The 19,060-nt window shown below is 39.2% G+C and overlaps 1 protein-coding gene across 2 annotated transcripts in view; it reads left to right on the forward strand.

Moving 5' to 3' along the window:
* LOC108707086 (beta-adrenergic receptor kinase 2) overlaps positions 1-19,060 on the forward strand; it is a 111,130-nt gene that overhangs the window by 47,019 nt on the left and 45,051 nt on the right. For both annotated transcript variants that reach the window (XM_018244037.2, XM_018244038.2), the window contains exon 3: positions 7,485-7,558. In XM_018244037.2, the coding sequence (XP_018099526.1) occupies positions 7,485-7,558 (74 nt within the window). The remainder of the gene's footprint in view (positions 1-7,484; positions 7,559-19,060) is intronic.

A 19,060-nucleotide genomic window follows, 5' to 3' on the forward strand; every position in this document is an offset into this window, starting at 1 on the left:
ATATGGGGCATATTTACTAAGCTCGAGTGAAGGATCGAACGATTTTTCCTTTGATCGTTCGATCGAACGAATTGCAGTAAATCCTTCAACTTCGATATTTGAAGTTGAAGGATTCAACTCCGATGGTCGAATATCGATGGCTAAGTAACCCTTGATATTCGACCCATAGTTAATGTGCCCCTTAATGTCAATATATGTGTATTGTGCTATTTGCCTTCCCCCCCCCCCCCCTCTTCACTGCAGTACTGGGGATCCTGGAAACTTTCCTCTTTGTCTCACCATAATATATGCCTTTTGAACAAACAAAACCTGCTTAAAAATAATGAGGAGAAACCCTAAGGTGTGAGTGCATGTGTGGCATACAGTACAAGAGACTTGGGCTACACACAATTATAAGAGCAATGATATTCTTCAATGCCATAACTTTTTCCAAGATCATTTACATTTTTGTGGGCATGTGTATTGGAAATATTTATTTTTAATCCAAATAATATTGTTGCGTTAGCTGCTCATTTTACTTCCCCTTTAACGGGACATTTCACGAATAAAAACAATTGTTTTGATCTGGTCTTGCATGTAAACTTTATCTGTAAATCTTGGTATGGGCTTTATAATGATTTATGACAGATCAGCCTTTAGATTTGAAATGGATGTTTTTTGGAATCTATTATTTTTGGAATCCTTCTTGCATGTGTTTCACTAAGACACAGACTTTCCAGAAAACACATCACTTTCTGACATTTCAGCAGAACACATTTTTCAAGACCCTAAAAGGGAACTTGCTACTAAAACCACTGTTATCTTGTTATGGCCTGGTTTGCATCATCCTTAGCCTTGTGACAAAGATGCTGAAGTAGATCCAGTGCTCCCTCTGTTGACCTTGAAATGATGAACATGCATTACATGACATGTAAGTAACTCTGTAATGTAACTCCAACAATGTACTGCTGAACTGAAGTTGTTTTATATCGATTCTGGATATACGCTTAGCCAGTAGATTGTTAATGTAATTATTTGTTTGTACAACAATGGTTTCTTTTATTGCACAAGAAAGCAGAGTACTACTGAGATCAATTTACTAAATTTATCTACAGTCTTACATTTCCTCCTAAATTCATAATTCTGATTTCAGATATTGTCACTTACTTAATATAAGTACATGCCCTCCAGTAAGGGGCTGGCTTCTATGTTACACAGAGTGACCTAGTAGGCTGATGGCAAAAAAACCTTGTGGTCACCATTACACAATTTTAATTTAGTAGGCTGAGGCACAAAGGATGTGATGGTCACTGCTGTGCCCTCAATTAAAACACAACAATAAAAACACCCATCATCCATATGCCTTAATTCATTTGTATTATAGCTAACTCTGACAGAAAATCTGAAATGGCTGTTGGAAGGCAGGAGCTTTTTGAGTGTTGGCAATCTCTATGACACTATAATCAAAGTGGTGCATTGGCTGCCAGCTGTAAGAGCAAGGGCACACAAAGCTTAAGGAATGCTTCTCTTGGCCTGCAATTTGAAAGAAGCAGATCAGCTCAAATCGACTGCTTCCTCTATCTGTGTGTGTACACAAGGCAGAGCAAGGTCTGGCGAAAAAAATCGAAAAAAGTTTGATTCCCACTTTGCTCTGTGTATCCACATGCGGATGAAGACTATACTTTTAAGTGCATATAGAGAAAGCTACTAATTTGATGTGATCCACTTTTCTCTGCCTCATTTAAGTCCCTAGGTGGAGAGAAGTGTTCCTTACCCTTTGTGTGCCCTTGCCCTAATGGACTTTTAGCCAACTAGTTGTTAATTTAGAGGAAAACAATGTAGAGTTAAACCGTGACACTCCCCTTTCATACCATTGTGTACTGATTGCAACTAAACTTTTTACCAACCAAAATCTCATGAGCTGTTACAGTTAGGTAGCAATCCATATTCAAATCTTTCCCTGAAAGCACCTTGAAATTACCATGTAGATTTTAGATTGTTCAGATATTGTTTCAGTTTGTTAATTTCCATGGATGGCAAGTATGAAGTGAACTAATAGATGTCATGTTTAGCTGTCCATACACAGACTTACCTGGGCCCAATTTGGCAACCCATGTGATGGGCCAAATGATCGGACTATACAAAGGGGGCCTATAGTGATCTGCCGGTAGAGGACTGTATCGATATGCAAATGTTCTCCTTGTCCAACAGGATTGTTAAAACCTCAGTCTATATGCAAAAGGGTGAATTTTGTAGTTCTGGGTCTGGTGATCATTTCTTTATACATTGTGGCAGAGTCAACTTTAAAGGTGGCCTTGACGTAATGATTACGATGTTTCTTGGAAAAGATCTTTCCAAGAAAGACCGTTCGTTTCAATATACACGTGTAGAGCTTAATCGTCAGATATACATGTAGAAACAATAGAATTCTACCTGTATCTGACGATTCAGCAATAACAATGGGTGATGTTTGGTTGCCTTCAAAGGCACCCGATCAAAATTTTCCATCCAGCCCAATTGACGAGCCGACCGATATCCAAGTCTTCTGCCGGTTCTTTTCCCACCATACACGGACCGAATATCATACAATATTATGTTTGCGTCTATGGCCACCTTTAGCCTTTGGAATTGCAATTGCATTGGGTGGCCAAAAATCTGATGGACATTCAAGACAAAAGACATAACATTGTATTAAACATTTGCATGATATCTAGCCAGCTTTAGGTTGGCGCTTTAGGTACAGGAAAATTTGTTGTACATGGACATAAGAAACTGCCCCAACATATAAAGGCATATTCTAGACAATGATATGCAAAAGCAAGCAAACCAAGGCTTGGTTTAGAAGCACACCCATGACACTACAGGAAGAGATAAGTATTTATATTTTTCATAGAAGAGCAGGCACAATATGAAATCCAAATGCACCACCATCAGAACAGTTGTGAGTTTACATAATCCTGGAAGCTTCCTGTTCTAAATTAGTCATACTTACATAATTCAATTCCCAAATGTGCAAAAAACAAAGTTTTTTTTTTACATTTTATTTGTGACCCTGTGGATTTTCTAGTGTACCTGAAGCCGCTTTCAATGTCATTGCTAATTTTATCAAGAGCTAATTATGCTACTTTTATGCATATGTTTTTTGAGGGGGGCGGGCGGATAAAACCAGAGTGCCTAAAAGAAACACATACAGACCTAGGGAACAAATAAAAATCATTATTTTTGTTTATTTTCTTCATTGTTTTGCCTTTATATGCTACCATCTATAATTTAAAGGAGAAATGACCATAGGCATGGCATGTACTTCCAAATTGTTGGGTGAGCAGTGAGACTCAGTGACACCTGGACCCAATGGTTGTTTTTTTGGTGTCGTGGTGAGTCTGAAACTAGCTGTGCATCTTCCCATAGATAATCAGCCATTTTGCATGGGGACTAAGAGTCTTTAGGCTTCGGGGCTTCTTTGACTCATGGATGTGGATGCCAGCAGACTTTTCAGATAATGAACTGGTTAAGGACCTAAGCTTATATTTTACACACATGTATGTGAAGCAAACAACCAGAAATTAAAATAAATCCTTCTCCTACTGTATGGATTGTAACAGTTAAATATAACTTCTGAGAAATCCTGCTCTAAGGCAACAGGAGGGAGATGTGTGTTTGTGTGAAATGTGGCAGATGGGATCAAGAATGCAGTGCTTTGAACATAAAGCTGTTATCCTTTAAACGTGTGCTTGACGTCACCCTACTTTTCCTATGTTATGATGTTCACGGGTCTTTGAATTAACTGGGTTCTGCTTTTGGTTAAACTAAGTCTGACAGGAGCAACTGCATCTTATACAGTGTAGCAAAGTGCTTCTCAACTACATCCTTGTATGGATATTGGTTTATAGAAGATTCCCCATATCATGGTCTGCACGTGTAAAGTCATACGTACGTTTGCAGACTCATGCAGTCTTCTAAATGTTAAACCAACCATTTTATGAGATTTATGAGTCTTTAATGCTCTCTCACAATTATTTTCTAGCGATCTGCGTCTTTTATTTAACAGAAAATGGCTGTAAAGAATTATGAACAAAACTGCCATGAGATGGTTTAGTTGTGCTCGTAGTTCTACCGAACAGCTGTGCTATACAAATTTCAGAAAATACACTTTGTTCTGGTTAAGGCCACATTAATAATTTAGTCAAGAAATGGATGAATGGGTTTGGAAAGCAAGCAGAAAGCTCATTTAGCGAAGGATGTCAAGTGGTGTCCCATAGCCATTCCACAGTCACAGGAGCTTCTCTTACACTAATTTGGGATAAACTTAATCCATCTCTTCTAATGTAATTTCCAATTTGAAGTTTATAGGAAATACTAGTGCAGTACATGCATCATATCACAGCTCTTTGCTTTACTAACAATTTATTATTTGCACGTGCATTCATTTACAAAAAGGTGATTTTTTTGGTTACATATTAACAATTAATTTTATAATCCCCATTTGCTGTGGTGACATAGCAACTTTGCGATCAAAGCATTGTATCTGAAATCAAATAATAATAATACATTTTTAGGATTCCATAGGTCACCACTAACGCTTATTTTCATGGCTTGTGGTGTCATGTCTATGGCCTTAACAGCAGTTCCCCTTATTTAGCCTGAAAATCGCCAATGACTGCTGAACGCAGGCAGCAATGTATTCATGTAGCCAGCCATAGGTCTCTATGCTCCAAAACGGGGCACAGAGACCTGAGACCTGTGGCAAGTGTAAGGCAGGATGCAAAAACATGGTGGATTTCACTTTCCACGTTGTGAATGATCCCTTATACTGTATCTGCAAACACTGATTTTCAATTGGTTGTGATTCATAAGCTGAATATGATTTTGTGGCACTAGTTTGTGTAATATAAATTAAAATGACATTATTTTATTTGGATTTTTTCACAACTGCATTGCTCTGCAATTTTTTTAACCAGCCTCCGAATGCTTTTTCTCATAATTAATACACAATGTCATTTGCTGTGATTTTATTGACTGTATGAGGGCCTTTAACCCATTTTCTTAAGTTGACTGACATTTGACATGTGGGCGTGTTCAGATGACTTCTGCAGTGTATCCTCGATCTGCGGGCAGATTCGGGCTGAACTTTAGCCCCCATTCTCACCGCCTGCATGTCTTCTTCTGCCCCACTCCCACCTCTGCGCAAGCCTTTTTATATACTCGCGGAGGTCCCGGACATTTTGTGACATCACAGTGGGACGGGTATATAAAGAGGTGAGCACGCCGGGTTAGGATTGGGGTGTGGGTCGAGTTTTTCTCAACCCGCACATCACTAGATTAATCCTAATTGGAGGCAAAACAAACCTATTGGGTTTAATGTTTACATTTTTTTAGCAGCCTTAAGGTATATATAGATCCAAATTATGGAAAGACCCATTACCTAGGTCCTGAGCATTCTGGATCCCATACCTGTACTACATTACCTATTACTGTTTTACTAATACTTTATTGCTTGTGCATTTATTTGCAATAAAAAAAAAATTCGGTTACAGATGAATATTATAGTTTATAGGCCAAGTTTGCTATGGTGTCAAAGCAACTTTAAAATCGCATGCACTTTTAAATAATATTGCGGATTCCACAGATTGCTACTAAAGCTTATTTTCATGGCTTGTGGCTTGTTCCCTTACTTAGCCTAAAAAAAGGCAATGACCGCTGAACACAGTCAGCACTGCATTCATGGGATAGCCACAGGTCATTATGGAACACAGGGTCCTGTGGCAATTAATTGTTGAGTGGAAGGCAGGGTGCAAAAGCATGGTGGATTTTACCTTCTGTGTTTTCAGAGTTATAGACAATTAAAAGACAGTCAATCAACTAGCAAGGTGTGTCGACTGTATTAAGTATTCTTTGTACATGCCAACTCTGCATAGTTGTAAGACACCAGGAGCAGTGTATACAGTATTCTTTGTACATACCAACTACAGTATGCATAGCCGTAGGCTGCTAGGAGCACAGAAGAGGTGCTTTGAGTAAATGCACAAGTGGTGTTTTATGCACTGAAATTGTATTTTCCGGAAATCAAGCCTAGGTTAACCATTCATATTGGCATTTGTATGACTTCAAGTGGCTCTGATGCAACTTCTGCTCATAATAGCCTGTTATAATTGTACAGTAGCTCTTGGCATTTCAAGTTGTCCCCACATTTTCTGTTCTGGCAGTTGAGTTTGTGTATAAAATATCTGTGCCACAATACTTTGCTTTCTGCAAGCTGGCAATGGGGAAAGGCAGACAAAGCAAACAATGGATGGATGCATTTCTTGTTCTTTTTTTTTTTTTTTGTAATTTGCTGTCAAAGGGTATGTAATCTTAATTAAATTTCAGTTTAAATACAACCCACACTGAAAATAACTAATAAATAGGAAGTAATTGTTGCACTTTATTTCTTTGAGTATATCAGCTTGCATCACATGTTATGCTTAAATTCTATCTTTCTTAGTTGCTTCACTGTTACTAGTGCTTTGAATCTAAGTACACTTTTTACTTGTCACACTATATGCAACATGAAAAAAGACCACACAATTCACTGTTGGGACCAATGTGTCCTTTTGACATCCTGTTGGTTAGAAAGTGCATTTGTATTGTAAAGGAGGTCTTAAAGGGATACTGTCATGGGAAAAAAACTTTTTTTCAAAATGAATCAGTTAATAGTGCTGTTCCAGCAGAATTCTGCGCTGAAATCCATTTCTCAAAAGAGCAAACAGATTTTTTTATATTTAATTTTAAAATCTGACATGGGGCTAGACATTTTGTCAATTTCCCAGCTGCCCCAAGTCATGTGACGTGTGCCTGCACTTCAGGAGAGAAATGCTTTTTGGCAGGCTGCTGTTTTTCCTTCTCAATGTATCTGAATGTGTCTCAGTGGGACATGGGTTTTTACTATTGAGTGTTGTTCTTAGATCTACCAGGCAGCTGTTATCTTGTGTTAGGAAGCTGTTATCTGGTTACCTTCCCATTGTTCTTTTGTTAGGCTGCTGGGGGAAAAAGGGAGGGGGGATGACTCTAACTTGCAGTACAGCAGTAAAGAGTGATTGAAGTTTATCAGAGCACAAGTCACATGACTTGGGGCAGCTGGGAAATTGACAATATGTCTAGCCCCATGTCAGATTTCAAAATTGAATATAAAAAAATCTGTTTGCTCTTTTGAGAAATGGATTTCAATGTAGAATTCTGCTGGAGCAGCACTATTAACTGATTCATTTTGAAAAACATTTTTTTCCCATGACAGTATCCCTTTAAGCAAATAAAATGACAAACTATCAGATACCAGATTTGGCACTCATTAATGGTACGTGAGACATAACTGACCCAGGCTTATTAGTGACGTAATGAAATTCAACGCACATGCGTTGCAGGGTAGTCCTGAAGGTGAAAAATATGGTTACTGAATTTTTACTTCTGTTCTGATGTTTTTAAAAAATTATTTGTTTGCTTTACTGACAATAGACTTTTTTTTCCTATAGGGTTTCTGCTTTTTAAAGACTTCTGTATGAATGATATGGATGAAGGTGTTCCACAGCTTAAATTTTATGAAGAGGTAAGCATATTTGTCTTTTGTGTCAGTCAATATATATACGTATTTGGGGTATTTTCAGGCATTATCATTTTGAACCTATGCTCAATTGTTGTGCGTAGCTTTTTTTTGTTATATGTATATTGCATTCAACAGATAAACACAAGTATTTGTAGTAAAGACCTCGACCTACCATGGTCTAATCTAAAGGTGGCCTTAGACGTAACTATTACGATCTTTCCAAGAAAGATTGTTCGTTTCAATACACACATGTAGAGCTGAATTGTCAGATATACAGGTAGAAACAATAGACTTCGGGTGCAAAAGTTTCCACCTGGGCCAATTGACAAGCCTGATATCCAAGCCTTCTTCCGATATAGGTCTGCTTGTCTTCCACCATGATTCAACATGTTAAGAATTTAATTATAAACTTCACTACAATGTGTTGGCCCACACCACGCATTTATATCATATATTGCCAAGGTGTAACAAATAAATACCATGTTATCTGGGATTTGTTTTGTAGCTTTTTATATAAATATGAATTGTGTTTTAAATATTGTACAATAAGCCTATTGATGAAATAAGCAAAGCTATTGTTTTAATGTATTTCACTTTTTTCTAGTACCACTTTTGAATTAACAATCACCCTCTCTCTCTGGTTAAAATAGGGGACTGGGCTCATATTGGAACAGTAAAAAAACCTCAACTTGGGTTTTGTGCTAAAATGGGCATTTTAGTAAAGGGGTTGCATTGGGTAGTTGCTATAGGGATATTAAGTGTACACTTAAATGTTTGAGGCCACATCATGTGTCTTGTTTAGATAATCGGAAATAGCCCAGAGACAAAAAATGAGAGCGAAGAACTGGGTAATATTTTCTTTTAATTTCTACTACCTTACTGAAGTATACAATTTTGTGAAGAGTTTTGTAAGGGAATATTGGAGGAGGGGGGCAGACACCTCAGTCTTCCTATTGTTAGTTCGAATAATGGTCTGTTTTATAGCACAAACAAAATACTTTACTAAGCACCACCAATGTATAGACTGTACTAACCAGAAATTTCAAATTGATTTAATACAAAAAATGTTGTTAAAGTTAAAGCTGGTCATTCTTGTCCAGATTTGATTCAGCTGTATGACCAATTTCAACCATTTAGCCCAACCATCTGTGCTTGCATGTCTCCTCTGGCAGCAGTTTTTGACAGACCAATTAGTTATTTTATCACTCAGATACTTTTAAAGTTGGCAACACTTTGACATGCCGCTAGCCCTGTCCTGAAGAAGCACCAGTTTTCATATCTAAGGGGACAAGCCCATGGGGGTTAGCTAATATGTGTGGGGTTCAATTAAGATTAGAGGCACCAGTGTGAAGGAATGATTCATTCTTCCCTTTCCTTTCTCCCTTCCACACTTCTTTCCCTTTCTCCTGTAGCACTTGTCTAGTGAGGTGAGCTTGTTGTATACTTGTTTGATTTTGTTTATTAATGATCAGGAGTTTGGTATTGCAAGTACCTGTACTGTCTTTCTTTTTTTCTGATGATACTAAATTAGGCAAAACTGTCTTTCCTTTTTCTGATACTAAATTAGGCAAAACTGTAAATTCCAACAAAATCCAAACCCTAATTTGCATATGCAAATTAAGGGTGGGAAGGGGAAAACATTTTTTACTTCCTTGTTTTGTGGCAAAAAGTCACACGATTTCCCTCCCAGCCCCGAATTTGCATATGCAAATTAGGATTCGGACTTGGTTTGCCAGGGCAGAAGGAGTCGGCCAAATCCGAATCCTGCTGAAAAAAACCAAATCCTGGCTGAATCCCAAACCGAATCCTGGATTCGGTGCATCCCTAGCAAGATTATGCACTTTGATGTCATTACAGTAATCCTCTGGACATGTATGATCTGAATGCTGCTACACTGGTAGGCTGTGGATCAAATACAATTCCTTGTTGTGGTACAGTAGAACTTACATCTGATGCACAGTCTGCAACATGCTGAACTGTATTTTGCATGCCCACACCCATCTGCAAAACAAAGGAAGATTATTTCATACTTACCGAGATCTTCCTTTCCTAGACGTACTCCATGTCAGTACGTTACGGGATAGCCCCTCCTCCCTGCTCCAATTAGAAGGAACCTCCCCAAGCCTTTAAAAGGCCACCACACCCACCTACCGGCGTCTTTGTAACAAGCTCTTAAATTACCGGAAAAGAAAGGGCGGGTGTACTGACATGGAGTACGTCTAGGAAAGGAAGATCTCGGTAAGTATGAAATAATCTTCCTTTTTCCCTAGACGTACTCCATGTCAGTACGTTACGGGACATAGCAAGTTAACGTTATCCCATGGGAGGGAATATGCTTTAAGAAGAAACTGTAATAAGGAAAGGAGTATCTCTGACTAGATAGTCCACCATCATGCAAACTCCTTACCTTAATATAGAGAGTCCAGGTGAAAACCCCAGAATAAGTTCACCAGGCTAAGAATAGAGCTATAGTATAGCATATACTATAGAGAAAGAGAGAGAGAGCGCGAGAGAGAGATGTTAGCCCACTGAGAGTGAGGAACAAGTTAGCTCACTAACCACCACTTCACCCTCCAGAAGAGAGAGAGAGGAAGACAGTCCTGTAAAAGGCGAATTCAGCAAGCTGAAATACTTACTCTCCTACTCACCAAAAAGCATTCATGACATGTATGCCTAATTTCAGTGCACATTGCAAGGTACCTGTAAGAAACACTTGGTAGGAGTAAGAACCCAAAACAGACACAATATAGAAATGATCTGCTTAGGATATATCCATAAATGTAGGATATCCAATGTACCCTCAGGTACCCAAGGCCAGTACCATAAATATCTTCATATCAGAATGCATGTTAGTCAGGACTGTTCTAACAGAAAGCAGATCCTAAAGATCGGAGACAAGGGCACCTGAGAAAATAATTGGGATTAGAATTCCTTACCCTGTGTAAGGTCCTGTGATGAGGCAGACTCAATTAACTGTAAAGAGTTGAGCAACTACAGTACCTAAGAAAGAGCCCCTGTTGGTTGACCCAACCTAGTACTCTGAGAGGTATAACTGAATACCCCTAAGGTTACAGATCCCAATAACCACAGTGCAACTAAAGGACTAATTCCAAGATTTATGGAGGCAGATTATATGCCCTGGATAAATGTTTATAGTCACCCACAAACCTGTGTTCTCTCTACCCATAAGGGACCCACTTAGATGTGGAATCAACTATACTACATATTTAATCGTTGAGGCTGACCTTGGAACTGGAGGGACACTATGGATGTTCCAGTAAGTGTCAGAAGGGCCTCTGATCTACTAGAGTAATGCTGGGTCATATGTATCAGGAGTAGCACAGGAATGTGAATCCGAGAACAAACCAGGATAATAGGAGTGTTGTATCTGGAAATTACCTGGACATTGAGCTCTGTGCGAATGTTTCAGACACAATTTTCAGCAGGTGTAAATGTAATCCCCCTAGCATAGGGAATAATGTGACAGACATGGTCAAAACAGACAAAAAAAAATACTTCCAAGCCTCCCATTTGAAGCTAGACAAACCTGTAGGACAGATACATAAACTATCCTTAATTCATTCTCAATGAAATTAATGACTGGAAGTGGTAAGAGATTACACTCTACTGTAATGACTGCAACCGTCCCACTTAAGGGAAGACTATGATCCTGCTCAGAAGAGCCAAGTACATTTTCGGCCGAAGCAATAGGATAAGTAGCAACTGCAGTATGTAACTGTGAGGAGGAAAGATCCAAAACTGCTGGTGTTCCAAGAGGGCACAGACATAGAGAGGGAAAATAATTAACGCTCCTAGGATGCCTCCATCTGCTGTCCAATCAGTTACCTATCTGGTGTGGAAGAACAGCCGGCCCTGTATTCTAAAAAACCACTAACTAGGGGTTTGAGAATTGAATAAAAAATAAATAAATAAATAAAATAAATGGGCCCAAAATAAGTGCCTTCTGGACACAGAGCCTTAAGTCACAAAGCCGTTTTGATGATAGTATAAGGTAGTATAAGCAGAATATCCCTATCCTGGGCCAGACTTGAACAGAGGTCATCTCTATGGACTAATAAGACACTTTGGAGGACTCCTATAGCCTGAAAACCCTTGGTTTGAAATATATACCTTATGCAAATTCCCAGTGGCCTGATATGTATGTGTACCCTGTCTCTATAGACACCCTGTATTGGCAGATAAAATGTCCCCTCTATCCTGACATTAAGAATATCAGTAGAATAGTATAGGAATAACACTGGGTAGTGGCTCCCCTCTCTAATTTGTAGGAGGCACCAAGGAGTCACCCTAAAAACGGTAGAAATACATCTGGGGATCCTTCAGCCAAGCATAGAGAACTGTATACCTTGTTCTTCCTTAAACCTATGAATATGGAATTTCCACAGGTTGCACCCCTCGAAATTAGCCAGATGTCCTGGCTGCTATAGTGAAATTTATGGATGAAGAGTTCAAGTACTGATTGTTCCAGGAATCTTCAAAAATACTATATGTTGCATAAAAATATAGGTTTATTGAGCCAACGTTTCTGGTTCCAAAAAAGAACCCATCCCAAGGACACAAATCATATATAGATATCTGTGCAAACATATATACACACTCATATACATGCCTTAATAATAAAATATATGCACCTGCCTATGGCCCTCTTATAGATGCAAACATATATGTTGCTTGGTAGACCAGTTGTATTATGGAGTTTATCCATTTATTGAGCATTTGTTCTGAAGGCAGTAGAATCCCCCTGCAGGATGTGGGCCATGGTGCAAGCATATATTAAAATATGTGATAATAATATGTACCTCGGTCAGAGTCCTAAGCTCCTGGTAGAACACAGTACCCGACCCCAGAGCTCGAGCTGCGTGGGTAGTAATAGACTGCACAATTGACTGGGCAAAGCAATTATCTGATCCTCCATTCGTTCAGGCAGTGATCGGTGATACAAGGCTGCTGAATCTGGAAAAATTTACATTCAATGGTCCCAAAAGTAGTACATACCTGTGGTTATTGTTAACCCAGCAATCCTTATGACAGACAGGCTTCAGAACTCCTGTAGTGCTTATCAAGACAAAGTTAAGCTTACCTGCCATCGGGAAAAAATATTGCCTAGTGTTTAATTTATTAAGCCATATCTTATCCCAGGAGCAATGCCATAGAATGAAAAGACCTTCATATGTAGGTATTCCTATCAGTACTCATCTGGATTAAACCTGAATGTACCCCAGAAACAATTACAACCCCATGTAATGCATAGTTTAGGTTAGCTGCAGTCAGAGCAAACCTATATCCGACCTTCATAGCCACCCAGTCCAGTGATCTACATCTATTAGAGCTACTGGTTCAAGGTGAGTAATAATTAGAGCATATCATACTACAGAGAATAGGAGCATACAGATATGATCACAGCAACATGTAATACATAAAATATTAGCTACTGCTTAGGGCAAGCGTAAATCTGGTCCTAGCCGTTCCCAGGCCTGTGCTTTACATACCTTAGGGCTACCTATTCCAGGTGAGCCATAGCCAGGGTATATACTGCAGAAGAAAATATAAGCACAGATTCAATCACAGTAACATGAAATACATAGTTTATATGAGCTGCTGCTTAGGGCAAGCATATCTCAGGGCCTAGCAACTCAAAAGGCCTGTGCTCTACATCCATTAGGGCTACTTGTTCCATGAGAGAAATAGCCAAATCGTAAACTGCAGAAAACATGCAATACATAATTAGGTTAGCTGCTGCTTATAGCAAGCATGTATCAGGACCTAGCAGCACGACAGATCTGTGCTCTACATATCGCAGGGCTACGTGTTCTTTGTGAGCAATAGCCAGAGCATAAGCTGTATAACAAAATAGTAGCACAGGTACAATCACAGCAATATGAAATACATAGTTAGATTAGCTGCTGCTTCGAGCAAGCATGTCTCAGGGCCTAGCAGCCAGCCAGACCTGTGCTCTACATCCTGTAGGGCCACGTTTTACCTGTGAGCAATAGCCAGAGCTTAAGCTGTAGAACAAAATAGTAGCACAGGTACAATCACGGAAACATGAGGTCCATAGTTTAGATTAGCTGCTGTATAGAGCAAGCTTATATCGGGCCCTAGCATTCAGCCAGACCTTTGCTCGACCTCCATTATGGCTACCTTTTCTATGTGAGCAATATCCAAAACATAGAATGCAGAACAAAAATAGCGCAATACATATTATGGATTATCTGATGTTTATAGCAAGTATATATCAGAGCCTAGCAGCCCCCCCAGCCCAGTGATCCATATTTAATAGGGCTACTGGTGTCCTATTTGTAAATGGCTTGTGCTTTCAGGCAGGAAACAATCATAACCAGGCACAGTGCAGATAAGCATATGAATATATAGCATGCAAGCAGTTAGTTAGACTTTAGTACACTGCAGAACAGCATATGGACACACTCCTTACCTGCTGCTCATTATGCAAGGCTGGAAGCTGACCCTTTAATGTCACAAATTCCAGGACACTCTATTGTTAACAGGAAAACAGGCCTCACAAGTTTACTGACAACAGCAGGACTTACCTGAGGCTGCAGCTTCCTCGCTTGCTGAGTTAGAGAGTGGGCGGAGCCATCTCCACTTGCTTTAGCTGGACCTGATTATACTCAGCTGGTGTCTGCACTCAGTGGGGGGCTGATTATACTCAGCTGGTGTCTGTATAGGCAGGGAACCCAAAGCAACTGCGTGGGTTATACTGAGGCAAATTGGATAATTAGTGTTGGTGCTTCCTGCACAGGCCCAAGTTTGCTATAATATGAAGCCTATAGCGAAACTTTTTTATATTTTTTATTTTTTTTTTTATTATTATTTTAACTACCTCCACCTTAGGAAAGTCTGTTGAGGGAGGCAGTTGGCCATGACCTGCCCCCATTAAAACAAAAATAAAACAAAGGTAACAGGGGGCAGTAAGGTTCAGGCCCCTAACTAATTAGCCTAAATTAACTGCCACCTCCCTCGCCCATTCGTAAAAATGGGGTGTAGGGGCCACATACACCAGTGCCGCCTGAGGCCCTCTGGGCAGGTCGGGAGGGCACACGAATGGGGGGACAAGCACCTGCCACCCAATGCTCTTGATAGCAATACAGGAAGGCAACTGAAATACAGGCAGACAAGGAGTAGCAAACATTGCACCTCAGTGCCTTACCTGATTCAGGAGCTGAAGTTCAGAAGACTCCAGGTCTGAGGTAGTGTGCTGGGGGGAAAAAAGGTCCCATGGACCAAAACCCCTGTCCCTAGGACGCCTTCCGGGCAGGCCTAATGCTTTCCTAGGCATAAAAAGAGAAAAACAAAAATTTGCTTCTAATGATTGAGGCCTTTGTTCAGAGAACAAAGCCAAGAGCATAAGAGAAGGAAAAAAAAGACGCCGGTAGGTGGGTGTGGTGGCCTTTTAAAGGCTTGGGGAGGTTCCTTCTAATTGGAGCAGGGAGGAGGGGCTATCCCGTAACGTACTGACATGGAGTACGTCTAGGGAAAAGTTCATGCATTTATTAATAATGACAGGATCCAATTCACAGTACAATCTTCATCCTGACCACAATGCTAGTCTCCAAGAGTCCTATATATGACAGGAATGATGTATCTTTGCATAACAACAAAAGGCGCCTGCTGATCTGTGTTTGGGAAATCCTTTAGTTACCTAGCAACTGTGCTGGAAACGGGGCTATCCTTGGTTATTAGATTGCAGAATTAAGCAGCCCTTGGTACAGAACTTTGTGAACCAGGCCAGGCTGATTGCATCTGTTTGTGCTGCGTGTTTCCATGGAGAAAAAATAGTATTATGCATCAACCTCTGTACCCGTTGTCTGTTAGTGTGGCCTGAAAAGCATCGTGAGGTTGCAAATGGAGAAGCACTCATCATAGCTGTGGGGTATAAAGCACTAAAAGAGAAAACTCATTAAGCATTAGCCCAATGTTACTGTGCTTATCCCCTTTTTATGGCAAATTATTAAGTACATTTTGTATTTAATCCCTGCTGTGAATCATGAGCTGATTTTAACAATAAAATATTTGCATATTAATGTAAAAATGATTCATGTTTTTTTTGTACTATTCTTCATTAGTTGCAGACAGCTGGTAAAATTGTGGTGAATCTGCATTTATACATTAATTGAAGTAATGAGAATTTTTACTGCTGTACATGAGCAATTTCAGGTGATTGCCTTAGCAGGCAGAGGAATTCATTTCAGGCAAACGTTGCACAGCCCCCTGAACTACTAAACATCGTTGTGTAATGTAAGATTATGTCAGTAACATTCTAACTGTATTGTCACCTGGTCAAAGAAGCAATACAATAAAGAGTCCCATGCTTACAGAATGCTTGGGACCTGGGGTTTTCTGGAAAAGTTGTCTTTCTATAATTTTGATCTCCATACCATAAAGCTCCCCATAGACGCGACGATTCTTCTTGCCGAATGACCGATTTTAGGGAAGTCCGACCAATCCTTCGAAATTATCGTGCGGTTAGTGGGATTCGAACGATCGTACATCTTACGATTTTTCGGCCGACATTTGTCGGAAATTGATCGGCCAGGTCAAAAAATCTTTGTTGGTCCCAGTGCAATCTATCTATGTTTGCTGGGACAAGCAGGAAGCTCCCCTTTGTTTTCCTGCCAAATTGGTCTTTTTAGTTGATGGTAAATTCGTACGATCGTTCCGAGGAGATCGTGGTCTCACGATCAGTATCTGATCTTTTAAAAATCTCAACATCTATGGCCAGCTTAAGTCTGATAAAAAAAAATTCAACATTACTTAACCGCAATATGATTGTTTTGCCATTAATAATATGGCAAAATAATGATGAAAACTGGAGTCACCAGGTAGGGATTTTTTTTCTGGAGACTATTCAGTAACATCCCTATGCCCCTCCCCCCCAGACAAGATACATTGGTGAGACAGAGAATTTTAAATTTTTTTCTTTTGAAAAGTTTATTAGCCGGCAGTAAAACGTGGAAATTCACCTAAAATTCGCACCAGGCGAATTTATTCACCCATCACTAGCCCTAGCCTCTCCAATCCTGCGGTCAACTATCAAATTCACAGAAAACAGCATTGCAGGTGGCAAAGATGCACAGCTCAGAAACAGATTAGGAATCAAAACTGGTAAAATGTGGAGGAGTAAATTTAACAGGCTTGAGCAGTACTGGAAAAACAGATACCAGCTTTGGGAAGAGGAAAAGTCACTCATGTATATTAAGTGTCATAGCACATATCTACACTTCACTGTACAAACCCACAGTAAAAGGATGGCTGTCCAGTGTTTTGTAGGGTGTCCATGACTCTACTCTTAATAACTATAAAATCTCACACACCTAACCGTATTTTAATATATCAAGTTGGTTTATTGTAGTCTCCTATTGGTGTGTCTGTTAAGATAATATATGCTCACTGTAACTTTTATTCCATATTTTATTTTTTATAGATCCACCCATTACTCTAGGTGCGGGAGCACAATAACTGTCGCTCCTTGATCCTCATATAGAAACTACTTGGCTAAAATGTTTTACCCCATGTTGATTAATGGAACAACTGCCCACCCAGCACATGTTGCTATTTTTATTTTATTTAAAGAGTTTTTTCTTCCTATACCATATGACAAACTCAGTGTTTTGCTCAAAGTAAAGCAAATGTTGTAATTACTTTTTGCTTTTACAGCCCATTCAAGTTTCCTGAACTAATGTGTTTAAGACAGAGGGTCTCATGCAGCTGTCAAAATACCTTCTGTAGCTGAGCAAGCAAATTGCTGCTAGCTTCAGCGCCTATCCCTTTCTGTTTACACCCCAAGGTTCACTGGGTCACACAGAATCTGCTTATTGTAGTCTGAGAACGGAGAGGGGCAGGCTAAGAAGTAAACCGAGTGTTCTTTTACTTTTCTTTACGTAATGCCCACCAGAGAAGGCATTGTGACAGCAGGCCATGCTTTATGCACTGTAGTAGCAGCTGTTTAGGCCCCTAAAAGGACAGCAGATAAAAAATGTGTAGTCACCCTTTTGAGACTTTTACCTAATCAGATTTTTTAATGCAATAATTAAAGGGGATCAATCGCGAAAACATTAAAATTGAATATAAGCTTCAGCATATAATAAACTTTCTAAATATAATCAAATACAAATTCTGGCCTATTTCTGAAATAATCAAGTTACTCTTCACGATCTTCCACTCTACATCAGTTTCACTTCATTCTGTCTTCATGCAGGAGTTGGGAGACTTTGATTCTAATAAAGCATTAGGAGGGGCTCCATTTGCCTAGATGATGTATTAGAGCTCACACTTTTAAAATCACCAGAAATCTTGTTTCCCTACATGCAGGGTTTGTACCGAAGTCCGTTATTTTGTTACATTTTGCATGTGTTGGAGTTGGTTACTTGAGTGATCTCTAATACATCTCCCTTTATAAAATATATTGGATCTAACTGTTAATGAATATCTGACACCCAACTCCTGCATGAAGAGAGAATGAAGAGAAACTGATGCAGAGGGAGGCATAAATTTGATTATTTCAGAAATGATTCAGCTCAAAACAAAAACTGTGGAACTGTGTTAGCCAGTAGCACACCGGTGGGGGCAGCATTTCTGCAGTCAAAATCACAGTCTTCGGGACATGCAGGTCTTAATTCTAAAAGGAAACTCGAAAACTGAACGGAAGGAAGATTTATGAATTCAAATTTATGGAGTTATTTAACACATTAAGACAGGGCCTTAATTTAGGGTCAGGTTTCATGTCACACTATGTGACCTGACTGAATCCAGACTTCTGGACTATTTACAACCCACCCTAATTCATTGTATTATCTCTACAATTGATCTCTATCTATCTATCTATCTATCTATCTATCTATCTATCTATCTATCTATCTATCTATCTATCTATCTATCTATCTATCTATCTATCTATGTATCTGTAACTTTCTATTTATTGCCCATGAATACCTTTCACTGATCTAACAGAATATATGCTGTGCCTTTCTAGCTTTCATTTGTATTGCCTGACGAAGGGGCCCTGGTGCTCCGAAAGCTTGCAATGGATTTTTTTTTATTGTTAGCCAATATAGGTATCACTTCTACAATACTTTTTGTATTTGTTTGTTTTTTTATTCGTTAGAAATGATTCAGAATTTTTAATTGATTGTATATAGAAAGTTTCTTATTTTACTATACAGAAGCTTATATTACATTTTCATTTTCACGACCGTTCTCCTTTAAATGAACAGTTGAATCCACCAGAACAGACACATGCTTTATTTTTAATAATCTTTACTTTTGCGTTTACATTTTTGGTTTGAGGAGAAAGTTCTTTTGCGTTTCGAACAGAGCAATATAATGCAAAATCGATGCCTTTTTATTCCAGTGCATAATGTAGGTATCCGTTATCTCTATATTTTTATATGTGCGACTTTATATTTACGACGTTCTCATAGTAAAGATATAGGGTAAAAGAATAAATACTTTTGTTTACATTGAGTA

This window comes from Xenopus laevis, chromosome 1S (assembly GCF_017654675.1).
Source record: "Xenopus laevis strain J_2021 chromosome 1S, Xenopus_laevis_v10.1, whole genome shotgun sequence".
Classification (NCBI taxonomy): domain Eukaryota; kingdom Metazoa; phylum Chordata; class Amphibia; order Anura; family Pipidae; genus Xenopus; species Xenopus laevis.